At 52.5% G+C, this 22,810-nt stretch overlaps 10 protein-coding genes across 10 annotated transcripts; 3 read left to right on the top strand and 7 right to left on the bottom strand.

Moving 5' to 3' along the window:
• Nucleotides 1-605: 605 nt before the first annotated feature.
• BJX68DRAFT_264756 (uncharacterized protein) lies at nucleotides 606-1,061 on the top strand (the record flags this gene model as incomplete). Its single annotated transcript, XM_071045045.1, has 1 exon — nucleotides 606-1,061. One exon carries the CDS (start codon nucleotides 606-608, stop codon nucleotides 1,059-1,061), a length of 456 nt encoding a protein of 151 aa, XP_070901170.1.
• A 482-nt stretch (nucleotides 1,062-1,543) lies between these two features.
• On the bottom strand, nucleotides 1,544-3,241 carry gel2 (1,3-beta-glucanosyltransferase gel2; the record flags this gene model as incomplete). Its single annotated transcript, XM_071045046.1, has 5 exons — nucleotides 1,544-2,452; nucleotides 2,514-2,798; nucleotides 2,860-2,959; nucleotides 3,040-3,170; nucleotides 3,233-3,241. 5 exons carry the CDS (start codon nucleotides 3,239-3,241, stop codon nucleotides 1,544-1,546), a joined length of 1,434 nt encoding a protein of 477 aa, XP_070901171.1.
• Nucleotides 3,242-4,349: 1,108 nt separating this feature from the next.
• BJX68DRAFT_264758 (TOM complex receptor protein TOM20) lies at nucleotides 4,350-4,992 on the bottom strand (the record flags this gene model as incomplete). Its single annotated transcript, XM_071045047.1, has 3 exons — nucleotides 4,350-4,549; nucleotides 4,613-4,858; nucleotides 4,935-4,992. The coding sequence occupies 3 exons, from the start codon at nucleotides 4,990-4,992 to the stop codon at nucleotides 4,350-4,352; spliced, it is 504 nt and encodes a 167-aa protein (XP_070901172.1).
• A 348-nt stretch (nucleotides 4,993-5,340) lies between these two features.
• Nucleotides 5,341-7,511, top strand: BJX68DRAFT_264759 (exocyst subunit EXO84; the record flags this gene model as incomplete). The annotated part of the gene is made up of 3 exons (XM_071045048.1): nucleotides 5,341-5,725; nucleotides 5,782-7,060; nucleotides 7,112-7,511. The coding sequence occupies 3 exons, from the start codon at nucleotides 5,341-5,343 to the stop codon at nucleotides 7,509-7,511; spliced, it is 2,064 nt and encodes a 687-aa protein (XP_070901173.1).
• A 278-nt stretch (nucleotides 7,512-7,789) lies between these two features.
• BJX68DRAFT_264760 (putative ABC transporter) lies at nucleotides 7,790-10,155 on the bottom strand (the record flags this gene model as incomplete). Its single annotated transcript, XM_071045049.1, has 2 exons — nucleotides 7,790-9,372; nucleotides 9,432-10,155. The coding sequence occupies 2 exons, from the start codon at nucleotides 10,153-10,155 to the stop codon at nucleotides 7,790-7,792; spliced, it is 2,307 nt and encodes a 768-aa protein (XP_070901174.1).
• A 354-nt stretch (nucleotides 10,156-10,509) lies between these two features.
• BJX68DRAFT_38081 (acyl-CoA synthetase) lies at nucleotides 10,510-12,690 on the top strand. The gene is made up of 3 exons (XM_071049063.1): nucleotides 10,510-11,154; nucleotides 11,218-12,365; nucleotides 12,414-12,690. Exons 1-3 carry the CDS (start codon nucleotides 10,863-10,865, stop codon nucleotides 12,576-12,578), a joined length of 1,605 nt encoding a protein of 534 aa, XP_070901175.1. The 5' UTR covers nucleotides 10,510-10,862; the 3' UTR covers nucleotides 12,579-12,690.
• A 72-nt stretch (nucleotides 12,691-12,762) lies between these two features.
• On the bottom strand, nucleotides 12,763-13,836 carry BJX68DRAFT_264762 (Alpha/Beta hydrolase protein; the record flags this gene model as incomplete). Its single annotated transcript, XM_071045050.1, has 1 exon — nucleotides 12,763-13,836. The coding sequence occupies one exon, from the start codon at nucleotides 13,834-13,836 to the stop codon at nucleotides 12,763-12,765; it is 1,074 nt and encodes a 357-aa protein (XP_070901176.1).
• Nucleotides 13,837-15,242: 1,406 nt separating this feature from the next.
• BJX68DRAFT_232663 (uncharacterized protein) lies at nucleotides 15,243-17,953 on the bottom strand. Its single transcript, XM_071039521.1, has 5 exons — nucleotides 17,108-17,953; nucleotides 16,972-17,052; nucleotides 16,295-16,914; nucleotides 16,046-16,231; nucleotides 15,243-15,950 (listed from the first exon to the last, which is right to left on the bottom strand). The coding sequence occupies exons 1-5, from the start codon at nucleotides 17,723-17,725 to the stop codon at nucleotides 15,326-15,328; spliced, it is 2,130 nt and encodes a 709-aa protein (XP_070901177.1). The 5' UTR covers nucleotides 17,726-17,953; the 3' UTR covers nucleotides 15,243-15,325.
• A 3-nt stretch (nucleotides 17,954-17,956) lies between these two features.
• On the bottom strand, nucleotides 17,957-21,055 carry BJX68DRAFT_232666 (transcription factor domain-containing protein). The gene is made up of 7 exons (XM_071039522.1): nucleotides 20,836-21,055; nucleotides 20,681-20,769; nucleotides 20,194-20,591; nucleotides 19,603-20,115; nucleotides 19,157-19,550; nucleotides 18,642-19,102; nucleotides 17,957-18,569 (listed from the first exon to the last, which is right to left on the bottom strand). The coding sequence occupies exons 1-7, from the start codon at nucleotides 20,914-20,916 to the stop codon at nucleotides 18,436-18,438; spliced, it is 2,070 nt and encodes a 689-aa protein (XP_070901178.1). The 5' UTR covers nucleotides 20,917-21,055; the 3' UTR covers nucleotides 17,957-18,435.
• A 485-nt stretch (nucleotides 21,056-21,540) lies between these two features.
• BJX68DRAFT_264765 (NAD-dependent epimerase/dehydratase family protein) lies at nucleotides 21,541-22,458 on the bottom strand (the record flags this gene model as incomplete). Its single annotated transcript, XM_071045051.1, has 1 exon — nucleotides 21,541-22,458. One exon carries the CDS (start codon nucleotides 22,456-22,458, stop codon nucleotides 21,541-21,543), a length of 918 nt encoding a protein of 305 aa, XP_070901179.1.
• Between the last annotated feature and the right edge of the window lie 352 nt (nucleotides 22,459-22,810).

Consider the following 22,810-nt stretch of genomic DNA (forward strand, 5'->3'; position numbering starts at 1 on the left):
ATAATCTTCAATCATTACAATTCCCCACCTTTTCTACTTCCTAGCTTATTATTCCTCGTCCCTATGCCCCTGCCATATTCCTTTCCCTCCACATTAAGCAATTAAGCACCGTTATAACGGATCTGGCGACTGTACCTTCTTACTTCGCAGTCCTACCTAGTGCTTCGGCCCCATAATCCGCGGGGCGCCGCACGAAGAACCGGACAGGGATTGTTATTGACTGCAGAGTATAGTACATGCTCGCCACTCCCGGATCGCCCGACCTGTACCCCATTGGAGGCTCACGAAAGGCTTTGCAGGGCACCGGGCGCAGATTGGGGACGTCTACGGTAACTCTCTCGTGGCCCCCAAGTGAACTGCGATGAGCCACTTGGATCTCTTGTTGGAGGGTGTGAGTCTGGTCAGGGCTGTGCCTTGTTGTACATACCAAGAGATGCCTAGGACCGTGGCGAGGTATATAAGGCGAAGCCCTGCTCATCAATCCATTGGTAGTCAAGTCATGCTGCCAACTCTCATCCATCACCAACACATTGTATCATAATCCGTATACCCTGATCACAACCTCAGGATCAACCATCGAATAAAAAACACAACAGCAAGCAACGATGCGCACCCACTGCCAACCCTGCGAACCAAAACCAACGCTCGGCTTCTTCGGCACGATCGGATCCATCATCAGCGCATGTATGCACGCCATCTTCGGCATAGTTCTACCAACAGTCATCGCCCTCGCGATCGTATTCCTCATCCTTTTCTTCATCGTCGTGGCTGTTGTGACCATCGCAGACAGCCTCGGGTGGCCGGGTTTCATTACGAAGTACAAGCAAAGAGAGAAGGAGAAGGAGAGCAAACGGATGGAGGCTGGTGAGAAGGTGGGGAGTGATATTGAGGTGTTGAAATTGCTGGGAGAGGGGGAAGGGGAGGGTGGTGTTGGTTTGGGTGGGGATGGGGATGGAGAGATCATTGATGTTGGGGATCGGAAGAGGAGGATTGAGGTTGAGATTGAGTTCTTAGAGACGCTTTTGAGGGTTAAGAGGGAGAGGTTGAGGGCTTTGCAGTAGGCTATGGAGATTGCATTGGATCTCATAATGTGCGTCCACAGGTGGGAATAGGGATGATGAGGTATACCGTTCAGTATGCGCTAAAAGTCCGCTCAAAACGTCCAGGACTAAGGCATTGATCTTATTATCGAAGGATTCGATCCACAAGTGTTCTAGATATAGTGAAACATGGAGCAAATGTGTCTGCCATTAGGGTGAGATGTAAACTTCTATATATGCAGAATATTAGAGGGATAATAGGATAATAACACTCCATGCATGATGCAGGCATACAATTACGAATAATGGTCACCAGTGTAGTAAACAGGAAGATAAATGCTTTCGTAGTCGCTCCGGGATAAATACAAGCGGGAAGGTAGTATCAAAACCAATGACAGAGGATGTTCTCTAAGACTGGGGTACATGTAGTAGAAATGGAGGATATGGACGTAAGGCAAAGCAACACAGAAGCCTCAGAGACTGAGTAACAACGATATGGATATCTACAGCATGAAGAAAGCGAGGAGAGTGGCTGTCATCAAGCCGAAAGGAACGGAGAGCATGCCCGCGGCATCCTCCTCATCATCATCGTTAGAGCTGTTGCCAGATCCGGAGCCAGAGCCAGAGCCAGAGCCACCGGAAGAGGCGCTGTTACCGGGTTCGTTGGACTCGCCAGCGGCGAGGACGTTGAGTCTGATGCCAGTGAGTTCCTCACCGTTGTGGTTGTAGATGGTGGTCTCAACGTCCTCGGACTCGACGTCGACGAGCTGACCGGCCTCAACCTCATGATATCCGTTGTCGATAAGGTCCTGGACACCTGGGGGCTTGGCGGGGAGGGTGAAGTTGCTGCTGAAGGTGCCGTTCTGGATGAGGTCGCGGCTGCACTGGACGGGCTTGGCGTTGGTCTGGGTGGAGTTGGAGGCGCGGATGCGGTCCATGTCAAGCTTAGCGTATTGGTCCTGGAGGTTCTCGAAGTCGACAAGGAGGCTGAGGGTGCCATTGTCGTTGATCTTAACGAGGCCGTAGTCGTTCTCCTCCTGGGTGTACTCGTAGACGAGACCGCCAGAGAAGGCCTGGGACATCTCAGTGCCGTAGATGGCCTGGACCTCGGTGAATTGACGGGGCTGGACTTCGTTGCAGCCGTACTCGGAGAAAAATACGGGGATGGTGGAATCGCGCATCATGTCGGTGAGTTTGTCGAAGCCAGAGCTCTCGTAGGAGGCATCACCGCACCACGAGTAGGAGTTGAGACCGAAGAAATCGGAGTGAGAGGTGGGGTAGTCCTCATCCTCGCACATGAAGTAGTTCAGGGTGTCCTCGAGGATAGGACGAATATCGGCAGCAGAGTAACCGACGGGAATGGGGCGGTCGAGGTGGTTGGCAATGTATTCCTTCATATCACGTTGAACGGCCTGATTGTCGCGTGAGTTAACGGATGCCCAAATCTATTTAAAGGCCATTCTTGAAACTTACACGAATGTACTGAGGAACCTGCTCGACACTGTCCTCGTTGATAACCTCGTTTCCGGCGAAGAAAGCCAGAGTGTTGGGGTAGTCCTTGAAGGCCTCAATGATACCAAAGACCTGAGTGTAGTACTCCTCGGTGTAGGTCTCCCAAGGGGCAGTGCGGTCAATGTATCCGGGGTACAGAGGAGAGTTGACATCAAGAATCATGTAGATACCGGCGGCATTGAAGATCGAGACACACTCGTCGTGGTTGAGGTCGGGTGCCAAGTTGTAGATACGGATGGTGTTGACCTATTTGCAACAAAGCGGTTAGCGGAATCGCACTGACAATGCCTTGTACTGTATTCCTTACACCCAGGCGCTGCATGAGGGCAGCATCGCGTAGGCACGCATCACGTTCACTGAGAGGGTCGGTTTTGCCGTCAACAGCGGATGTACCACCGGGCTGGTAGCTGTTGGAATGAAGATCAGTACCACCGCTTTCTCAACCAAGTAACCGAATCGAATATCCCCCGGAGATCTGAGATCTTACTCGACACCTAGAACCTGGAACCGATCACCGGTTTCCGAGTTGACAAAGTCCTTTCCTTGAACCTCAATGGGAACAACAGCGCTTGCGGTGGTAGCCAGAGCGGCAACCGCGGCGATAACGCGACCGTAAGACTGGAAGTGTGTTAGCGGTAGCTGTTTGTGTAATAGGGATATCTACGGTCGCAAGAACGCACAGTGACCATTTTGTATGCGATTGGGCGAGATATGATGTGGATTTAGTGAATGATCGGACGGGCTCTTCCCCCGGAAGACCCTGGATTGTATTGAAAGAGTGGCTGCGGTACTAGAAGACCGTTGAGAACGAGTGTGAGAAGTAATCAATAAAAATATGTATAAAGATTCGTCAGGAAGAAGAAAAAGCGTGGAAAAAGCGATGGAAAGGAAGCAAAAAGAGCGACCTCTGCAGGAAGCGAGCGGAAACCAGATTAATAGAGAGCTCGCTCGCCCCTCAACGAGACCCAAGAAAGCGACAAGACCCAAACGCAAAACAATGTCTGGGCAGTAATCATGCCCATGATTGCCCAGCCAGTCATCAAACGCGATATAAGACTAGATTGCTGGGCGGGGAGATCAGGAGGGACTCGCACTCGCTGAAATGCCCACTGGCGATCCACTTTCTAAGAGACCCCTGAAAGGGGTCCCTCGCAATTGGCGCTTGGCTAGCCTTCCATGAGACCGCGGCGCTGAGGAACTCCCAGCCGACGATCCATTGGAAGTCGAATTGTGATTGTGCCAATGTGGAAGCCTGAAAAGAGCATTGCGTCGAATGAAGGAAAGCTGATGTGTGGATGGAGCGGGTGTCGTGCGACTTCTGGCTGATAAATTTCTGCAGACAAGACTGAAATCGAACAAACATCCTGTATTATACTATACGTATCTATCTCATCGTCGCATTTTCGCCCTGCTCCTCACAAAGTCTCTAAAATACAGCCCGGACCACCGGGGAAAATGGAAAATAATGCAAATTGCCGGTGCAGACAAAGAAAGGGGGAAAAAAGACAAGGTCGTGGCGCCGAGAAATACCAAGAGTCCGCCACGTCGGAGGCAGTGCCAAGACTCGGTGCAGCTATACAGGAAAACAAGATAAAAAGGTTGATAGTGGAGAGGTTGTACACGCCCAAGAATCATGGCATATCGGTAACGTCATGATGGCCCATCTTTGAAACAGGACCAGGAGTCCTGGCCACGGCCCAGCGTGAGCCAGAAAGACAAAAGACGCGCCAGAGAGGGCCAAGGGAATTATGCCGGATAAAAGTGGGCGGGATAGGCAGTGCGCAGGCGTCGCGTCTCTTATTCGACACCGTGGCTATCAGCACTGCCACCCTCGCCAGTGAATGTGCCGAGCCTCAAGGTCTGGTCCAGAGCGACCATCTCAGCTAGGATCTCCAATACTTCCTTGGGAACGGTCTTGTCATATATCGAGATCAGGTCCTTGGGTTGAGGGTAGACCTTGAGCGCCTTGTAGAAGGCCAATCCAGCCTCGAGCTTGTCTGTGCGTGATGGTTGGTACGTGAATCGCCGACACAATTATCAAAAACTGTTGATGGACATACCTTCGGCGCAAAGGCCCTCTCCCTTCGCAACTTGGCTCATGAAGTAAGCCTCCTTCTCCTCGAGGTCTGTCGGGAAACCCTCATCCTTTGCCTGCTGAACAGCCTTCTTGATGTTTTCACGCCACTGAGCTCCCTGGGCTTCGGCTTCCTCCTTGACGGCCCGCGCCAGCCTGCGGTTGTTGCGCTTCAATGATTTCCGGAACTCGGGGTCGGTCTGTCTCTTGTGGTCAAAGTACACGGCATAGGCTGCGGAGAAAAGGGACGGCAGTCAGAATGAATTCATGTTCGTCAAACAGATAGCGTTGTATAATCAGTGTCTTACCCAGAAGACCGGTGATGATGGTGCCGGCAGAGGCGACAGCAAGTGTTGAGGGCTTCATGACGAATGGATTGGAGCTGGAACCGGGAGCGATCGGCTTATAGAGGCCAAACGAACTAGATGTATATAGTCGACGGAGACTAGTTCTTGTCGCTTATCAGTAGCACTGATGGAAATGAAAGCAACGGCAGTTGTTGCGCTGTCCTGAAATGCAGAGCTCGTCGGCGTGTTTTCACGGAAGCTGCAATGGGATAATTTTGATTGAATGGCGGGATCATCGTTGTTCCGCTCGGCGTTTCTCTCCCGCTTGAGCTGCCCAACGGCATGGAGACAGCTGGTTTGATGCAGCAGGTCTCCTTCTACAGCTCAAATTCATCTATCTCTCCCCTCTCTTAGTCCGCTCGAGACAATGGAAGGCCGGGGGCTCACCCTCCGCAGCAAAAACCGCCGCGCCCGTCCTCAGATCAGTGCTCCGAAACCCATCTCCGCTCCACTACCCCAGAACCACCAGGCTACACCGAGCTCTGGCAATGCTTCCTCGGGCTCCGGGTCTCGCGATCTTGCTGGCCCAAAGGATGCGACTTCGGACTTGGTGAAAAGGCGATACTCTACTCGGTTCAATCAAGCTCCTGAGTTCGACGGCGCCCCTCCGGTTCCCACAGTACCACAAGTCCCATCCGCCTATGCAGGGCTCAGTCCCCCGCAGGCGAGTCGAAAGCCGTCGACGGAATCATCGGGGCCCCCGGAGGTCGATCTGAATGCCCTGCGCGATCCAAGCTTGCCCGTTGATCGATGTTAGTCATATGCTGTCTCATAGCTTCAATCGCTAACCCCGCTCTTTGATATCTAGATGTGGCCAACCTACTCGCCAATGCTTCGGAGGACGATATTCGGCAATTCCAGCAAAGCCTGCGGAAGGTGAAGAACCGAACGTCAACCGACCTCCAGCAAAATGTGTACCAAAACCGAACGCAATTCATCAAAATCAGTCAGGAGGCGGACAAGCTGAAAGGGGAGATGCGGACCCTTCGCGCTCTAATGGCCGATCTGACAACTGCGCTGGGGCAAACTGCGATCGGAGATTCTCCAAACCCCATGTCACCAACAGCAGATGAACGAATGTCCAAGCGCAGTAATCGGAGCTCAGTCGCCAACCTTGAGAGTATGTGGAATGTCCAGCTTCAGACTCTATGGAAAACCGTCGAGGGATCGCAGAAGTTCCTACCTATGGTTCCCGGACGACATATTGTGTTGGAGACGGGAAATTGGGTTGAGCTAGACTCTGCGACATGGAAGCCAAGACGCCCGGTGCACCTTGTGCTACTCAATGACCATTTGCTGGTCGCGGCAAAGAAGCGGAAGCGAGTCGACCAGAGCAATCCGAATCATCGTGGACCTGTACCCACGAAACTCATTGCCGAAGAATGTTGGCCATTGCAAGATGTTGACATGATAGACCTGGGTGCCAACCTAGGCACCGGGCATGCTCGTGAAGAGGCCGAAGATCGTGGCATCTCAAACGCCATCAATGTCCGGGTGGGTTCCAAGCCCTTCACATACCGGCATGACAAGCGTAACAGCTCAGCCAAAAGCGATCTGTTAGCCACGTTTAGGAAGACCGTGGAGGATCTTCGGCGAACACTCCGGTCCGAGACGGAGGTCGCCGGCAAGAACGGCGAGTCGCTCGGATACATGGACCCCAGAGCCTCCGTGTACTCCCCAAAACAAGATTTCCACGAGAATACCGATAGCCTCCGTGACAGACCAGAGGTGCGCATTGACGTAGATGGAAAACAACAGAATCTACGCTGGGTAGACAGCCAGGTCGATGAGCTCGATATCGACATTGCGCTCCAACGTTTCGAAGAAGCCGTGTCCAACATTGAGCGCCTGCGGAAGCTGGCACGAGGTCTGAAAGGGAACTCCGTCGCACAAGATGTCATCAACGTCAAGGTTGATGAACGAGCGGCTAGACTAGCCGGCGTGCTCTCACGGGCATTAGTGGACACACATGCGTTCCCCGCGACCACAAAGACCAACGTTACCTGGCTTACCCGGCTAGGGTTCGAGGACCAAGCTCGAGAAGCCTACCTCAAAGCCCGATCTGATATTACTTCTAAGCGAATCAGGTAAGCATTTTCATCACATCCTTCATACACAGTATCTCTAACAATAACTAGAGCATGCATATTCGAAGGCGACCTCCCTCTCTACATCTTCCAGATCTCCTACGTTTACTTCACTCTAATCAAAAACACCGTCGGCACTTACCAACAATGCTTTCCCTCCGTGATGACAAGCGCATGCATAAAATGGGCGAAGCACCACCTAGACAACTTCAACTCCCTCCTGACGCGCCAACTAAGTAGCGTGCAACGTGGGACAGTCGTCTGGGAGAAATGCATCGAGATCGTGCACGAGCAGGCGAGCCTCTTATCCGAGGTTGGTGTTGACTTCACGGATCTTGTCGCTAAGGGGCTGGAAATGACGGAGGAAGAGAAGGCTAAGAGGCCGGAAATGACACGGTCTGAATCGTTGATTATGGGATTGGCGGACGCGGCGAGGAATAATGAGCATTAAATGTAGACTCTGGCTGGACTTGTGGCTGGTTCCCGGTCCCGGTGCTGCAGATTCTTAGGCATTCTTTATATATAGTATATTGCTTCTGTGCTGGGACATTTTTGATGACCCATTATACCCCGTTCTAAAGTACATCTTCGGCTGAGCACTTCTCGCCGAAAAAGAATGGCTCGCCCCTATCTATATCCTGTCTAAAGCGTTCCAAGTCAAAATGAAAAAGTCTATGGTACAGTCCAACCGCTCAAAAAAAAGTATGCAGATCATATTCGAGGCAAACCTCAAATTGACCACCAATCATAAACCTCTTCATCAAACTCCCCAGTCTCCTCGACAGTACTTGAACCGGTTCGCCGTCTAAATGACCGTCTTATGCCGAGATTTTTGGTAAATTCGTCCCCAGACAACCAAGCCTTCTTCCAAACATTCGGATCTCGTAAAATACTGACGCGCATGAGCGTCCCACACCGGAAATCCAGAGCTGTGCCGTCCTCCTTACTCCCGGATGGCAAGCGCATATAATGGCGCACGCTGTCTGGGATCTCTTCACGGACGTGGCTGATCATAATCAGGGCCTGGTCATCCGTGAGGCCGGTGAAGCGAATCTCAGGTGGAGGGTTCATTGAGTTGTAAGCGTCCTTGTCAGGTTGAAATCCCTCGAGCCAAGGGACCCTCCCGTGCTTTCGGATAGCAGTCGAGGCCTTGTGGCCCGCATGTTCGCCGACTTCGAGGAAGTGATGGCATTTGTCGCGGACGGTGCCGGACATGCCGGAGAAGGGTTCATCGAGGATGACTATGTCGGGCCTGTGTACGAGGGCGCGTAAGAAGAGAACGAGGCGTTGTTGGGCGGTAGAGAGCTGGCCGAAGGTGATATTATCAGCGTAGTTGACATCGTAGTCGAAAGGTGTAAAGGTAGTGCGTGACCAGACGCGGTCGCGTAGTTCGGGGAAGTTTTTGCGGTCAGCACAAATTTTGGGGGCGTCTTGCGCAGCACCAGGGCTGAAATCCGGATCAAGTTCTGCTTTGAAATAGCGGAGGACGGAAGAAACGTCCAGGTCAAGCTCGTGGTTGAGCTTTGGCTTTGAAAGAAATGTTTCTGCAAAGGCGGATTCAAGCGCCTGGCGAATCGTGAGTTGGCGTGGGAAGAAGGCATGGATTTCGGGCGAGGAGTGGCCGATGCGCGATTGGAGCTCGAAAATGGAGATCCCTGGTTTACCAGGCTCGGGAAGGCGAGAGCGACCAAAAAGTTTAAGGGGAAGTGAATAGGCTTGAGGATGGTCGGAGGTGATGAGAGAGAGGAGAGTAGTCTTGCCCGAGCCGTTGGCCCCAAGCACCACCCAGCGCTGGCCCCTACGGACAACCCAGTGTAGGCCTGGCTTCTTCTGACCCCTGACCTCTTGCGTCCAGTCACCAAGGGCTATCGTGCCGCCGGCACCATCACCACCGTATCGAACCTGGACTCCGTCCATTTCAATGAGAGCCTCACCTCCCCGGGGTGCAAGGAAGTCCGTGAGCACAGTAGAGTACCTATGCGATTGAAGATCCGTGATGAGTTGTTCATCGAGATAACCAGCTTCCAAGTCGGCTGTGGCTTGTTTGATAATTTTTTTATACTCCGCATCGTTCCTCTTTCGGTATCCCGGGTTGGTGATCGTTTGAGACCATATGTCGAATACATTCTGGACATGGGATCGTGGCCCCTGCGTGAGAACTCGATTTGACTTTCCTAGGACAAGGAGGTGCGTGATCCAATCTGGAATCGTATCTTGAGGTCGTAGGGATAGCACCAGTCGAGGGTCGGACTTGTCTGCTAAACGGTGTAGGAAGCCGGAGATACTTTCAACGGTAGCCGGGTCAAGACCCACTAAAGGAAGCGGGATGTTAGCGGTGTTTCTGAAAAGTCCATGTTTTTTTGGGCCATACTAAAAGGGTCATCAAGGAGGAGAAGCTCTGGTTTGCTCAGCAGCGCCTTTGCGATCCGCGTCCGTCTCGTTTGTCCATTGCTCAAGTTAGCCACAGGCATATCGAGAAGTGCGTCCAAACGCAAATCTTTGATAACCGTGGAGAGTAATTCCTCATTACGGACTGTGCCCTCCTTATCTTCCTCTAGCGGATTCAGGGATGTCTGGCCCCTAAGATACTGGTTGACCGTCCAGTCGGTCTCCTCCCGTAAACTCTCATAACGAGCACTTAAGTATGCGCCTCGCGTGCCCCCAATCGCGCCCGAGCCCTCTCCACTAAAGCCAATGTATTGAATTGCACTTCCTGAATACCGTAACCGAGGATCCTTCTTTGCGATTTCCTCTGTAAGTAGGTAGGGATAGCTGCGGGCGTTGGGCGGTACGCAAATGTACTGGCCACGAAGGACGTCGAGGAATTGCGTTCGGCCGTGGGATCCGAGCACGGCCCAATGCTGAGGGCCATCTTCGCCGCGCTTTGATGGGATTTCGAGACTGAGATTAGGGAATAGAGGAGGGTTCTGGCCGCTTGCTTGATTTTCGGCGGTTGGGTAATTTTGGTAAAAAGTGGCGTCTTGAAGGCGAATCAATGGTGGTGATAGTGATGATACTGCACGGGAGAGAAATCTGACGCTGCAGGGACGGACTGCCCTGGCCCGCAGAGCTGGAAGTCTCAGCATGGTCGACATGAGAGCCGCAGTCGTGCCTTCTCGGTGAATTTGACTGAAGCCAAATAATGTTCCGGTGTCGGCTGGACTCCCGAGGCTTGTCAACGGTCACGTGTGGCGATATTGGCTTCGTTCTTTATCTACAACAATAATGTCTCTGAAATAGTTTAAATAACATGAGATCACAGGAGAGGAAACAATTGCTTGATAGAAGCAAGCAGGTTGTTGCCTGTTAAATAATATGCCGCAATGTACTGGGGTGGATGATTTCTCCGCACTTTTCGCGGATCAAAGTGCCAACTCCGAAGCAACTTTCGACTCCCCGCGAGGGACAAGCGGGTCAATCACATCAATCACCGGCAGATGCTTTGAATATGGGGTTCGCAGACAAAGCGATTATACTGCCGAATGCAGCTAATATGGACCATCATTCCTTGACTCGTTCTCAGCCATGACATGCCTTTGCTGGCTTTTTCGTGGCGCGTCGCATTATTGCCTTCGATTCCTCCCCGACGGCTCCAAATGAGAGCGGACCCCTGTCGGAGTCCCCTGTTCTCCAATTCTCGGAGCTCAAACTCAGCGCCGAATCGCGTGCCAATATTTAGTCGCGGCCCTATGGCTCCTCCGCCCCCGCTGAGCCCGCAGATCGTGGCTGGCATTTCCCCTGGCGCTCGTGCCCCTCACATTTAGCATTCTGCGCACTCTCTACCCCTCGCACGCAAACAATCATGTCGCTGGCTGCTCTCCCTTCTCTTCCACTGTTCCTCGAAGCGAGGAAGCATGCGCAAGCCAAGCCGGAAAAAATTGCTGTGATTGATACCACCAAGTCCCAGCATTTCACTTTCGCTCAATTGCTCGCCGATGCCGCGGCTCTGAAGAAGCGCATCCTTGAAGAATTAGATCTCACCGGCACTGGAGACCTGGAAGAGAGACGGATTGCTTACTTAGTCCCGAATGGATATGACTACGTCGTTACAAAATGGGCCGTCTGGGCTGCTGGCGGCGTGAGCGTACCTCTCTGTATGTCGGCACCAACCCCGCAACGCGGGCATGGCCTGTATACTAACCGTTGAACTCGCCAAGGCACATCCCACCCGGTTCAGGAACTGCTGTACACAATTGGCGACTCAGACCCGTCCCTGATAATCCTCCATCCGACATTCTCGAAGCTCGAGGCGCCTCTTCGCAAAGGCTGCCCTGACCACACACGCACTTTCATGACCCTTACTCCCTTCACGCAAGCAACAGACAACTCCGCCGTGCAACTTCCTGAGTTCACTGAAGCAACCTTTCCCGACCGCCGCGCGCTCATGATTTACACCTCGGGAACAACCTCTAACCCCAAGGGCTGTGTCACCACACATAAAACCATCACATTCCAAGCGCGAACCCTCATCGAAGCGTGGAAATATGAGCCCTCTGACCATCTTATCCACGTCCTCCCTTTGCATCACATCCACGGTATCATCAATGGCTTAACAGCCACTCTCCTCAGTGGCGCCACTGTCGAAATGCACCCAAAATTCGATCCCGCAACCATCTGGACCCGATGGCAAAGCCAAGGCTCCTCAACCATGTTCTTCGCCGTGCCAACAATCTACTCCCGTCTTGTCGACTACTTCGAGACACACATCCGCGGCACGGAACAGGAAACCGCCGCCCGCGAGGGTGCAGCCGCCCTTCGCCTCCTCGTCAGCGGCTCCGCCGCTCTCCCCACACCAATCAAGACAAAATTCGCTGCCATTACGGGCCAGACCCTCCTCGAACGCTATGGTATGACCGAAATTGGCATGGGCATAAGCTGTGGCCTTGAAATTGAGAAGCGCATTGACGGTAGTGTCGGCTGGCCCCTACCTGGTGTGCAGGTGCGACTCACCGACAAGGAAACAGGAGCTGTCCTTGACTCTGTCGACGTCGACGGTATGATTGAAGTCAAGGGTGACAATGTCTTCTCCGAGTACTGGCGACGACCCGAAGCCACGGCTAAAGAGTTCACCGCGGACGGATGGTTCAAGACCGGCGACGTGGCGCGGCGCGATGAGAAGGGCGCGTACTTTATTCAGGGCCGCGCGTCAGTCGACATCATCAAGTCAGGCGGGTACAAGATCTCTGCGCTAGAGGTAGAACGCAAATTGCTTGCGCTGGATGAGGTGCAGGAGGTTGCTGTTGTAGGTATTGCAGACGAAGAATGGGGTCAGCGAGTGGCAGCAGTTGTGAAACAAAGGGCTGGCGTGAGTTCCTACCCTCCAGATGATACACACAATATCTAACAAGAACAGACCGAACCACTAGAACTGCAATCTCTCCGAAGCCGATTGAAGCAGGAAATGGCTCCCTACAAGATTCCCACCGTGCTCAAGCTTGTTGATGGCATTGAGCGGAATGCCATGGGAAAGGTGAACAAGAAGACGGTCGTTAAGAAATACTGGCCTGAATTGGCTTGATCCGGCCACGATTCGATAGACATATAATGAAGCGCCTTGATTTCATTGTAGCTTAGTATAATAGATATAGAGCACAGAGCATAGTATACACAGACACAGACGCAGACATGACTTCGCTTTGATTTTGTCAAACCTGTGCTCTCATCGCACATCGCACAGTTTGCCCGACTTAGGGTTTCCTCCCTTACACAGAACCAACCGCTCTCGCAGCAAGATCAGACCCAACCTCAGGCTCCACTCCAGACACCTCGCCTCCATTCAAAAACCTTGCAACAGCCTCATAAACCTCCATCTTAACTTTCTCCCTCGCACTCCCCGCCTTGACCCTCTTATCAAACGCATGCCCACACCCAGCAACCCTAAAAATCACAACATCCCCCTCCCTCCCACCACCGCCCTCACCGCGTCTCTCCACCCTCAGCCTCCCCGCAAGCCCCTCAACCTCCGCAGCTAGCCCATCACACTCAGCCGTAACAAAAAGACACCGCCTCGGAAACCTGTCGAGAGCCGCATAAACCGGCGAAACCCTCGGATCACACAAACCTCTCTCGCCCAGATCCGCCTCGATACAGGAAACATAACACGCCTGGAAGAACCGCATGGCGAGAACAGGCACAGTAGCCATACCGCCGTATTTCGGTTTCCTCAGCGTCACGGGGACGCCCGCTATCTTCGTCGCGGCGGGGATACTCGCGTCGAGGACCGGGTAGAATGTTATGAGGTTCTTGAACGTCCCCGCTGGAAAGTTGTTGACTGCAACCGATGTCGCGAGGTTCGCTCCTGCGCTGAAGCCCCCGATGGAAATACGGGATGAGTCGTATTTGGCTGGTTGTGAGAGGACGTGCGAGACGACCGCCGCAACGTCTTCGAGGGCTGCCGGAAACGGGTGTTCCGGAGCGAGCCTGTACCCGACATCTAGAACGGTGTGGCCCGTTGTATCGGCGATGTACCGGCAGTAGTCCGTGTCGAGGCCGTGGCCCGGCATGACAAAGCCGGAGCCGCAGCAAGTGATTAGGACGGAGGATGGTGTACTGGGATCTTCATGTGAAATAGAAGAGGAAGGATTATAGATGTGGAGTTTGATTGTGTGGTCTGTGGTATTGTTTGTGTTGACTGGGACGTAATGGATTGAGTCTGGGGTCGCTTTTGGGGTGCCGGCGAGGCGGGCGAGCGTGACTATTATGGGTCGGAGAGTCTTTGCGAGGAGAATGAGGAGGAGGTGCTGCGTCTTGGAGCGGAGGGTGCTGTGGGTCGGCATTTTGGTGATTTGGATTCTTGTGTTAGTCTCGAGGCTACGTAAGCGCAGCTGTGAGTAATGAGTGTGTAATCCTGAACAGAGGAACGAAGCTGAGATGGTGTCTAGTACGGTATTGAGAGATGAATCCGGGAGGAGAGGGGCAAGACAGCAAATCCCTTTTGAATTTGAGAGAAGATTTGAGAAGCTAGTGTGGACTCGGCAAGCCCTTAGAGTACAAACCCATTGAGCATATTTCTTGCGAAAGTCCTTGAGCTGATCTAGCCACGGGCATCCTTTTCACACTTACCATTTCAGGCTATACCTTCTCTTCAGACTTCGAAGCGGACACTGCCTCTCTTGCGGCACACACCGTACCCATGTCCTGACGACCCTGCTCCGTTTACGCAAAACACCAAGGCCATAGATCTACACAACAGGTCCGCTGACGAAGATCCCAACTGGCCAGCTGATCACGCTCTGTGACGAGCTTCGGACCTCGCATGAAGGCCAAGCCCATCTTTTATCACCAGCAGCTGTAATGAAGGCTTTCAGGTCTACCAGTCGAGTCTATCCCTAGACGTACGCAGTCACCAATCGCTCAGCAGATCATTTACAGGCCAGATACCCCTTCCATAGAGACGAATGGACATTTGTGAAGCTGACACGAAGATTTCGAAGGCGCAACTTACCAACTCACCGAGGAATGACCTGGATCTGATCACTTCGGCTCTGTTCCGCGGTATCAAGCGATGAGGTTGATGAGTCCTCCGCGATCATGCTGACAAACCCCTCGAATTGTAGACGAGATCTGTGACCCGCTTGTCATCCGTGAACTGATCAGGTTTAGGAGGCGTGATAGCCGCTCCTGCCTCCTCGGGAAAGTAGCTCGAGCAAGGAAGGAGTGACCTACGAGCAACTCAGATACGGAAGGTGCGCCGGGGTCGCTCCTTCCCTCTAGGATGGGTGTTTGTAACTCCCAATAGGGAAGGGGCGACCTTACCTCTGTGATATCAAATGTGGAAGGTACTATGGGTCGTTGCTTCTGCTTTGGGCCGGTTGCAAGGCTTGCAGGAAGGGAAGGAGCGACCCAGGATATGACCAGGAACGGGAAGGCGCGATGGAGGTCGCTCCTTCCTGCTGGAGTGGGCGTTTGCAGCAAGGAAGGAGCGACCCTCAAGTCAATCAGATGTGGAAGGTACGATGGGTCGCTCTTTCCACTTGTGGCAGACGGCGAAGCATACAGCAAGGGAAGGTGCGACCCAGGAAGAAGGCACGACCGACGTGGCTCCTTCCTTTTGGAGTGAGCGTTTGCAACAAGGAAGGAGCGACCTTGGGTAAATCATATAAGGAAGGTACGATGGGTCGCCCTTCCCTTCTAGGGCCCTGGCTTGACATGCGCAAAGGGAGGAAGCGACCCAGGCCCAGGACTGAAGGAACTATGGATCGGACATGGAAGGCGTGACTAGTATCGAGTTGGACTGAAATCTATAAATGCTTTGACAATCTTCATTTACCAAGACAAGGAGATATAGACCTTTGGCGAAAGGCTACTACTCTCTCCTATATTGGCTGCCCCATTGTCGAGTGGACTCGTGCACCCGCTCCGGGTATCTGAAGCCAGCATCGCGGACGGTGACAGAAACAAATGCTCCCCTGGCCCGAAGAAGTAATTTCCCATTGCTTCCATCCACACGGGATCGGGTTCCTCCTCTTGCACTGCGCTAACATCCGTATCTGTAGTATCCTGAGGTAGCCAGCTCTTCCAGGACGCAGCCGTGGCATAGAGTAGATCTGTCTCCTGTACGGAACCTCGCGGAATGGACATGGACTGATCAACATAATGCAGGAGCGTATTATACTGCTGCAGGGGGAGACCGAACAGGCACGGATAGCAGCTAGGTCCACTACTCGATGGTGTGGAGCTTCTGCTCTGGCTGCTATTGTTGTGGTGCCCTGCGGCGTGTTTAAACACTTCCGATAGCCACAGGGCTCTTGCGATGAGGTTGGACACCCGTGCGATGGGGTATCTCAGACGAAGGGACTCATTTAACCTCTCGAAAAGTGCAGGTGGTCTCTGTTGCGTGTCTTGCGGATCAATGGTCAACAGGATTTCAGTAGTTGTTGTGTATGCCACCCTGAGATATTTAGTACCTTTTCTGTCTGAGCTTTCGACAACACCGGGGCACACGAAGAGCGAAACTCGATTAATGACATAATGGACAATACTCACGCACTGATCGGTAGCTTATCAACAAGCTGAAGAATGGTAAGTTGCCTGACCCTGTCCGCGATTGAACGGACAGCCGTGACCAGGTCAGATCGGCAAAACTCAAGTTGAGAGAGGCGGCTCGGGTCGAGGACGTCGGAAGAGCCGAGTAGATAGCACAAACGATTGCACAGGGCGACTCGGGAGGAGCTATGGTGATTGAGTAACTGCTGGATCGCGCACAATGCAACTGTTTTGGAGCAGGCGACTTACTGGTAGTATATAGCGATCAAGCCTGAGAAAAGGGAAATGGACGGGTCAAAATCGGAGTTCTTCGTTTCTAAACACGTAATCCAATCAAGTTCCCAGAGTATCAAAGAAGACCTTGCTGCTTCCAACCTCTCAAGCTCGGCGCAAGTGTCCTGCACACGGCTTGCGTCTTCACAGGATGGGTAAATGAGGGTGATCAGTTCAGTGACGGCAATAGCGAACTGGCACAAGCTAGCCAATAGATGAAACAACGCGGACTTTATTTCAAAGTGGTAGACCTTGGAGTTGAAGATCTCGTCCTTCAGATCATTTATTGCCATGCCGCTCTGGCGACGATTGAACTCTGCAAGCGTTAACTGCAATGGCCGTCGCATTCCCAGTGATATGAGACGATCCCGAATTAGACAGCACCACCAGACAAGGTTGAGGTCGGCCCGTGCCCTCAAGGTTATGGTATCTGAGTAACGATCCTGTCTGGCCTGCTCTCGCCGTGCTTGACTTATCGCAATTCGAAGCCAACCTGAATTGGCGAGCACATCCAAGTCCGAGTTGCAGTATGTCAGCAGCAGCGACGCTCGCGCGACTGTGAGGGGACATTCTTCTATTCCTGCTTCATACACCAGCTAAGGACTTTTGTTAGCCTTTTCCATATGTCTGCGCTGCGATGATGAAGAACTGACCTTCGCCTTCCGATACAGATCGTCCCGAGCGGCAATGGGAGATTCATATCTGCATTGGTGTAGAACCTCCGTTGGCACGAACTGCATACACTTAGATTGTAGACAGATTAGAAAGCAGGTTAGGAAGTAGACGTACACAGCTCGCAGAAAATAGCATTGCACGGACAAGCAGGACTGGAAGTTTAGGGGTGCCTTGGAGAGGTCGCTGATAAGCTGTCCAGAATGACGCCTCATCAAGTACCGGGAGCAGCGGATGGACATAGAGGAAGTAGTGGTGGAAGAAAACTCCAAGTTCTGTTTTCTTGGGGAAATGCAGGCATCCCTGTGTTTCCAGAACGGATCTCTCAACTGGCTTCAGCTCGTCCAGAGCGGGTCTCTCCAGGAACTTGAAATAAGATAACGGCAGCGAGGCCCCATCAGCTGCCCATGTCACGCAGGGAGAAAGACTCCTGGACAGAGAAGCATGGCTCCCAGGCGTTTCGATGCGCGACTGGGTTGCTCGCAGGGCTTCTGGCTGCAATCGTGAGAGCGTAAGTTGTTTGCGACTAGTTCGGCCTCCTAAGAAAATTTGACAAAGTTTGCCATCGAACCGGCAGTTGGTACAAGGCATTCCTGTCTTCTCGCCATCGCATCTGACCTTGCGAGAATGGCAGTGTTGGCAGGCCCGCGTTGCACGTTTGACTTGACGATATCCCCGAGTAGTTGGTGGCCCGACTCGGACTGTTTCCGAGCTCATGCTTGCTCGTGGGTTCATCAAGTAAACGAATAACGGCCCACTAGAGCTCTAGTATATCGACAAAAGAGTCTAGATGAAAGCCCAGTCTTTCGACCTCGAGCGAATACGAAGCGAGTAGGACTTGAGCGAGTATGTGACGACCAAAGCGCTTATTGCAAGAGGCGCCGAGTCAACTCGAAGCTCCGCCGGGGCCTTCGTATATCCTCAGGGCACCAAATTGCCAGTTGCTATCGGCTCCCGAAAATAATGGGTTTGAGTAATTGGGGGGAGGAGGGGCGAGGGCGGGGGCGCGCGCTGCCGATTACTCTGCATGCAGTTTTAAGAGTGGCGACTTGCTGGTCTCGTTCGGGTTGAGACTATCCGAGATACTCCCCTGCCCGGCCTCCGTTTACTTGAGCTGGTGGGTCAAAACCCGCTCCAGCGTAGTGCTGCCTAATCACAATATCCTCCCCGGAAAGCAATGCTATCGAAATCAGCAATATTCTAAGCCGGTATTCGGTCCGTGTTGGGGGTTATGATTGCGCATGTTCTTGGTTCATCCGAAGAGACGGGCTGTTGAAATGAAGTCTTCTCCGAAGGTGGCTTCACCCAATAGCCACCCGATCGAGGACCTGGGTCCTTATCTGAGTACTAATCACCGCCTAAGTAACGACTCGACGCCCAGTGAAGATGCGGGCGAACCCACAAAACCCCTTCTGTTATCCCGCCTTGGAACACAGGCTGGGGATTCAGAAGAGAACGCCCTGGTCAAAGTCCATCCACGCCTCAGCCTGGAAGAACTCGAATGAAAGATTGCGCGATGCATTGTCAAATTCGAAGTTGAAGAAGTCAGTATTTGGCACCGGTTGCTCAAATTGCTCGGCTTCTGCAACGTCAGCAAAGAAGTAGAAAAAGAAAGAGTGACTCCTATATCCACGGAAAGATGAAGGCTTACCGGCGCGGACAGGTGGATCTGAGTGCATGCCGCAAGTCCATGGTCCATTATCCGGCAGGGCGTTGTGCGGTGGAATCTTGACATTCATACGGTCGGTAAGGCCCACGATGATAGCCTTCGCCTTCTCCGCCGCCGAATACATCAACGCTTGACCGTCGAGAGACCACAGGCAAACTTGAAGTGCTTGCGCGGCCCCCGAACTGGTGTCTGAGGCGTTTTTGTATTTGGCTAGGACATGAACATGGATAGTCGCAGCTATATACGTGGAATAGGACAGCAGGAACGGTGCACCGCGCATATCGTAAGACTTGGCATAGGATCGTAGGATGCTGGTAATCTCATTGGCAGCCCCGCTACACAGCGTCAGGGCTCGGTGAGAGCGCTCAGGGTCTGTTGAATGCAACCGCGCATCTGAGACTAGAGGCCGGTGAAGAAGTATGACCAAAACGTTCCAAAGAGCTCTGCAGGGGTATGTTAGCATCGCTAAAAGACTTGTGAGTCGGTTGGGAACCTGCAGCATGGATAGTTTGAATGGCAGATGGATAAGTCCAGCATATTTGGACGCATCGAAATCTAGATCTGCTGGTAGGCCTGAACGCCATTCTTGCAACTCAGCCTGAAGTTTGTCCGAGTCATCAGATACTTCCTTCAGCGCCTGGGTCAATCGCTTTTTGACGGCATAAACGCTGCTGTAAATGTGTTCCATGATAATGCTAAGCTTGCACAGCTGCTGTAGGATCTGAATGGACCTGGAAGGAATAACCTCGTAAAAAGCAAACTGGGAGAATGACACATGGTCGAATCGTTCATAATCCTCAAAGTCGCTTGAGAGCCGTAGCGGAACGTCGGTGTCCGCGAATCGAAGGCATGGCTGTCTGCCTTGGTAAAGGCATTGAATCTTATCAATCACTACGTGAGGTTAGTAATCTTACGGATTAAAGATAAGGAGTTCATGACACACAATATGATGCCCAAAAGACACGCCGCCTGACCTCACGCTCTTCGGGTGCTAGAGATGTTTGAAGCTCAACATGGAGTCCAAGATCGATGGCCATGTTGAACGCATTTCCTGCATACAGCCATGAAGTACTTCGCTCGTCGCACCGCGTGAACAGTGAGCTCGCCATGATTAACAAGGCCTGGATTGTCGGGATACTGCTCCTATCAAACTCATCTCGTAATAACTCCGTGAAGCGCAGGCGGAAGGACCAGCCAGCAGTATCACAATCATTGTCTCGCTGAATCTCGGTTCTCGGGCTGTGTTTAGAGACGGAATAGAACATTGCATTAAGCAGCAGTTTTGAAAAATATGGGCCTTTACAGGCCATATCCCGCATGAATGCTGGTCTGTAAACAATAAACCCTGCGTGAAGATGGCGTGTCCAAAATAGAGAAAGGAGATGCATTCCTAGCCCCGGATCAACGCCGTCAAAGTCGAGCTGCCCACGTGCCATGTTCATCATCTCCATATGTCCTGTTAAAGCGTCAGTAATGTTAGGATGAGTAGTAAATAGGACAATCGTTTATTTAGCTCTTTGGGTGCTCGACATACGTTCTTTTGCAGCTTCAGCGATGAGCCAATCATCCTGTGACTCTGTAGCACGACCAATCGGAGATGGGCTCGCCAGTCGATCGTTGGGTGCTGTCGTTTCGTCATACATAGCACTCGTAGGTCCATGATAGCCAGTCTTGCTGGCCTGGGGAATTTCAGCTAGCTGGTGTTCGGAGCGCCTTGGCGAAGAATGGGAGAGGCTGCTGCCAGGCGCGGCGGGGAAGCTGGGAGGCTCAATAATCCTGGAGGGCGGTTCCTCTACACTGCCCCTAGTTGCGGAGCAGTCCTGGTAGAGAATACTCCGATTTGCCGAAGCTTCGTGTGGCTGTCCACCCCCGGAAAGATGCAGTAGCCGTTGATTCTCTCGCTCCAGCTGCCGGATTCGGCTATTTGTCGGCCTAGCAAGCAGTATCAAAAGTGAGATGACAGGATAAGCAGCAATACACGGTTTTAGATGCAGGTAGCTGCGGGAACATTTGTGGCTTACCTTGGTTTCTTAGCTATGGGGTGCTGCCTGCATTCTCGACCGCGTGCTGTGCAGGTACTGCAGCTTGGTTTTGCGCTATCACATCTTATCTATCCAGCGGTACGGTCAAAAAAGCACGCGGAGCATGAGTAGTACTGCGGAAACTGCTAAAGTACCTTCTTCTCGCGACAATATTCACAGGCGTTTGAAGTCCGCTGCGCCCTTGCGAGGGCTCTTGTTCCACCTTGGCGGTTCATATCACGCGCGGAGCAGGAATAGCAGTCCCTCACAGGCTCTCTCACACAACGCTGATATTGCAGATGCTGGGGAAGTTTTGCGGAGCGCACGTGGGGGACTTGAGTTTGGAGACTTAATTAGTCACGAGACCATCGGGAACTGCATATGTACCATAATAAGTTACTTGTACGTCAACTGACAGCATACACGGCGAAGTTTACGTATTATTGCAGAAGTCCAGACACGCTCGCCTGGGCTCGCTTCCTACTCAGGCGGCAATTCCCAGCGATCTCAATCAATCACTTTCATAGACTCATCTGCCAGTGCCGTCTCGCGGATCGAGAGGTTCCGAGCCTAGCCTTAACGGGCATTCGGCTGATAAGTGTCCGGGCCGGCAGGGGGTTCGATCCGAGGCACTCTCAGAGATGCTAGTAGAAACTCATCTGATGTTGCTGTACTGCCTCAAGCAAGCAAATAAAGTTTGATGGTGGGCAATTGAAAGCCACCACTAATGGTTGACGACGGTGATGCATGGTGTTCTCTAGTTGTAGCGGAGCGGACGATGCGGACGCGATGTGGGCCACACGTAACTTTACGCCGGCTCACTCGGTTGCTGCCTAAGGCTCGATATACATTGGCACAATCTAGTCTTTGCTTGCGGTGTAGTACTTTTGCCAAGGATGATCCTCCACGAAACCAAGCAGTTCTTTTATCTTTCGGTTTGATAGCGGTGCTTCGAACTCATCCATCTCCCTGGTAAATTTGACCTCTCCCTCTGGATGTACCTCCCGCAGGAACGCAACCGTGGGTGACAAGTTCGTAATCCTATCGTTTGTCGCATTGAACACCTGAAAGCCAAGTCCATCCTTCGCAACACAGAGATCGCACATCTTTCCCAGATCCCTAGCATCCGTGTACGACCAGCCATGGACCTTCCACCTTGCGGGATCCTGCACGTACGAGGAAAATGCCGTCTGGTATTCCTCCGGCGCGATGACCGCTCCTATACGGAGCGCATAGACGTCTACACCGAACCGCCTCGCAAATGACCTCCCCGTCTTCTCGCCGCAGACTTTGGAAAGAGCGTAGATGTCCATCGGATTCACGTCAATCTCTTCGTCCACCGGGAATGAAGGGAAGTTGATATCCCCGTCTGCATAAGTCACTCCATACACGCAGACTGACGATGCGAGGATGATTTTCTTGATTCCAGAACGGCAGGATGCTTCGACGACGTTATATGTGGACGTGGTATTCACGCGAAAGGTTTCATTGTCAGGCACAAGCATGTTCCGCGCAAGTCCGGCGAGATGGATGACCGCGTCGGGGAGTGGTTCTGAGGCCGGGAAAGGCTCTGTGAGTTTAAAATGGGAGTGGATGGAGCTGTAGATCTGGGCTCCATCTGTTAGGTCGGTTTTGAGAGTGTGGACGTGTTGGTTGAGGGGAGCGGGGAGCGGCGCAAGGTCTAGGTTCAAGATTTCGTGGCCTTGGGCAAGGAGGAACTCGATTATGTGTCTTCCGGCTTTACCGGAGCCCCCGGTGACAATGATTCGTTTGCCCATGAGGATGTATCGAACGTTTGTGACCTGATTGATGGACGAACCGATGGCGATTTTCGGTGGACTTCGCAGGAAGGCAGAGCCACTGGGTAGGACGATAGCTAGTAGATGGATACTTCCACAGGAGATGATATACTTAGTATACAGGTGAGATTGAGATTACTTTGGACTTCCAAGATAACTTTCTCCAAGGTGGGGGTTTCGGTACATCACACTCCGACTTCAAGTTTGGCAGTCCCGAACCGGGACGAACAGCAGCCTATGGATCCAATTCAATACAGTCCGAAGTCATATTTGAGCCGAGGGCCAGGGTAGTTGGCGTCTAATCGAACGCAGATGAATCTCCTGACCGTTT

Source organism: Aspergillus pseudodeflectus, assembly GCF_044049435.1.
Source record: "Aspergillus pseudodeflectus strain CBS 756.74 chromosome Unknown BJX68scaffold_12, whole genome shotgun sequence".
In the NCBI taxonomy this organism is placed as follows: domain Eukaryota; kingdom Fungi; phylum Ascomycota; class Eurotiomycetes; order Eurotiales; family Aspergillaceae; genus Aspergillus; species Aspergillus pseudodeflectus.

Excerpts from the sequence above, each read along its gene's own strand:
- BJX68DRAFT_38081 (XM_071049063.1), top strand. The coding sequence starts at position 10,863 with ATGTCGCTGGCTGCTCTCCCTTCTCTTCCACTGTTCCTCGAAGCGAGG. Across the intron at positions 11,155-11,217 it reads CGGCGTGAGCGTACCTCTCT|GCACATCCCACCCGGTTCAG; the intron begins GTATGTCGGCAC and ends GAACTCGCCAAG. Across the intron at positions 12,366-12,413 it reads TTGTGAAACAAAGGGCTGGC|ACCGAACCACTAGAACTGCA; the intron begins GTGAGTTCCTAC and ends TAACAAGAACAG.
- BJX68DRAFT_232663 (XM_071039521.1), bottom strand. The coding sequence starts at position 17,725 with ATGAACCCACGAGCAAGCATGAGCTCGGAAACAGTCCGAGTCGGGCCA. Across the intron at positions 17,053-17,107 it reads TGCTATTTTCTGCGAGCTGT|TTCGTGCCAACGGAGGTTCT; the intron begins GTACGTCTACTT and ends AAGTGTATGCAG. Across the intron at positions 15,951-16,045 it reads GATAAGCTACCGATCAGTGC|GGTGGCATACACAACAACTA; the intron begins GTGAGTATTGTC and ends TAAATATCTCAG.
- BJX68DRAFT_232666 (XM_071039522.1), bottom strand. The coding sequence starts at position 20,916 with ATGAACCGCCAAGGTGGAACAAGAGCCCTCGCAAGGGCGCAGCGGACT. Across the intron at positions 20,592-20,680 it reads CCCATAGCTAAGAAACCAAG|GCCGACAAATAGCCGAATCC; the intron begins GTAAGCCACAAA and ends ACTGCTTGCTAG. Across the intron at positions 20,116-20,193 it reads CGCTGAAGCTGCAAAAGAAC|GACATATGGAGATGATGAAC; the intron begins GTATGTCGAGCA and ends ACGCTTTAACAG.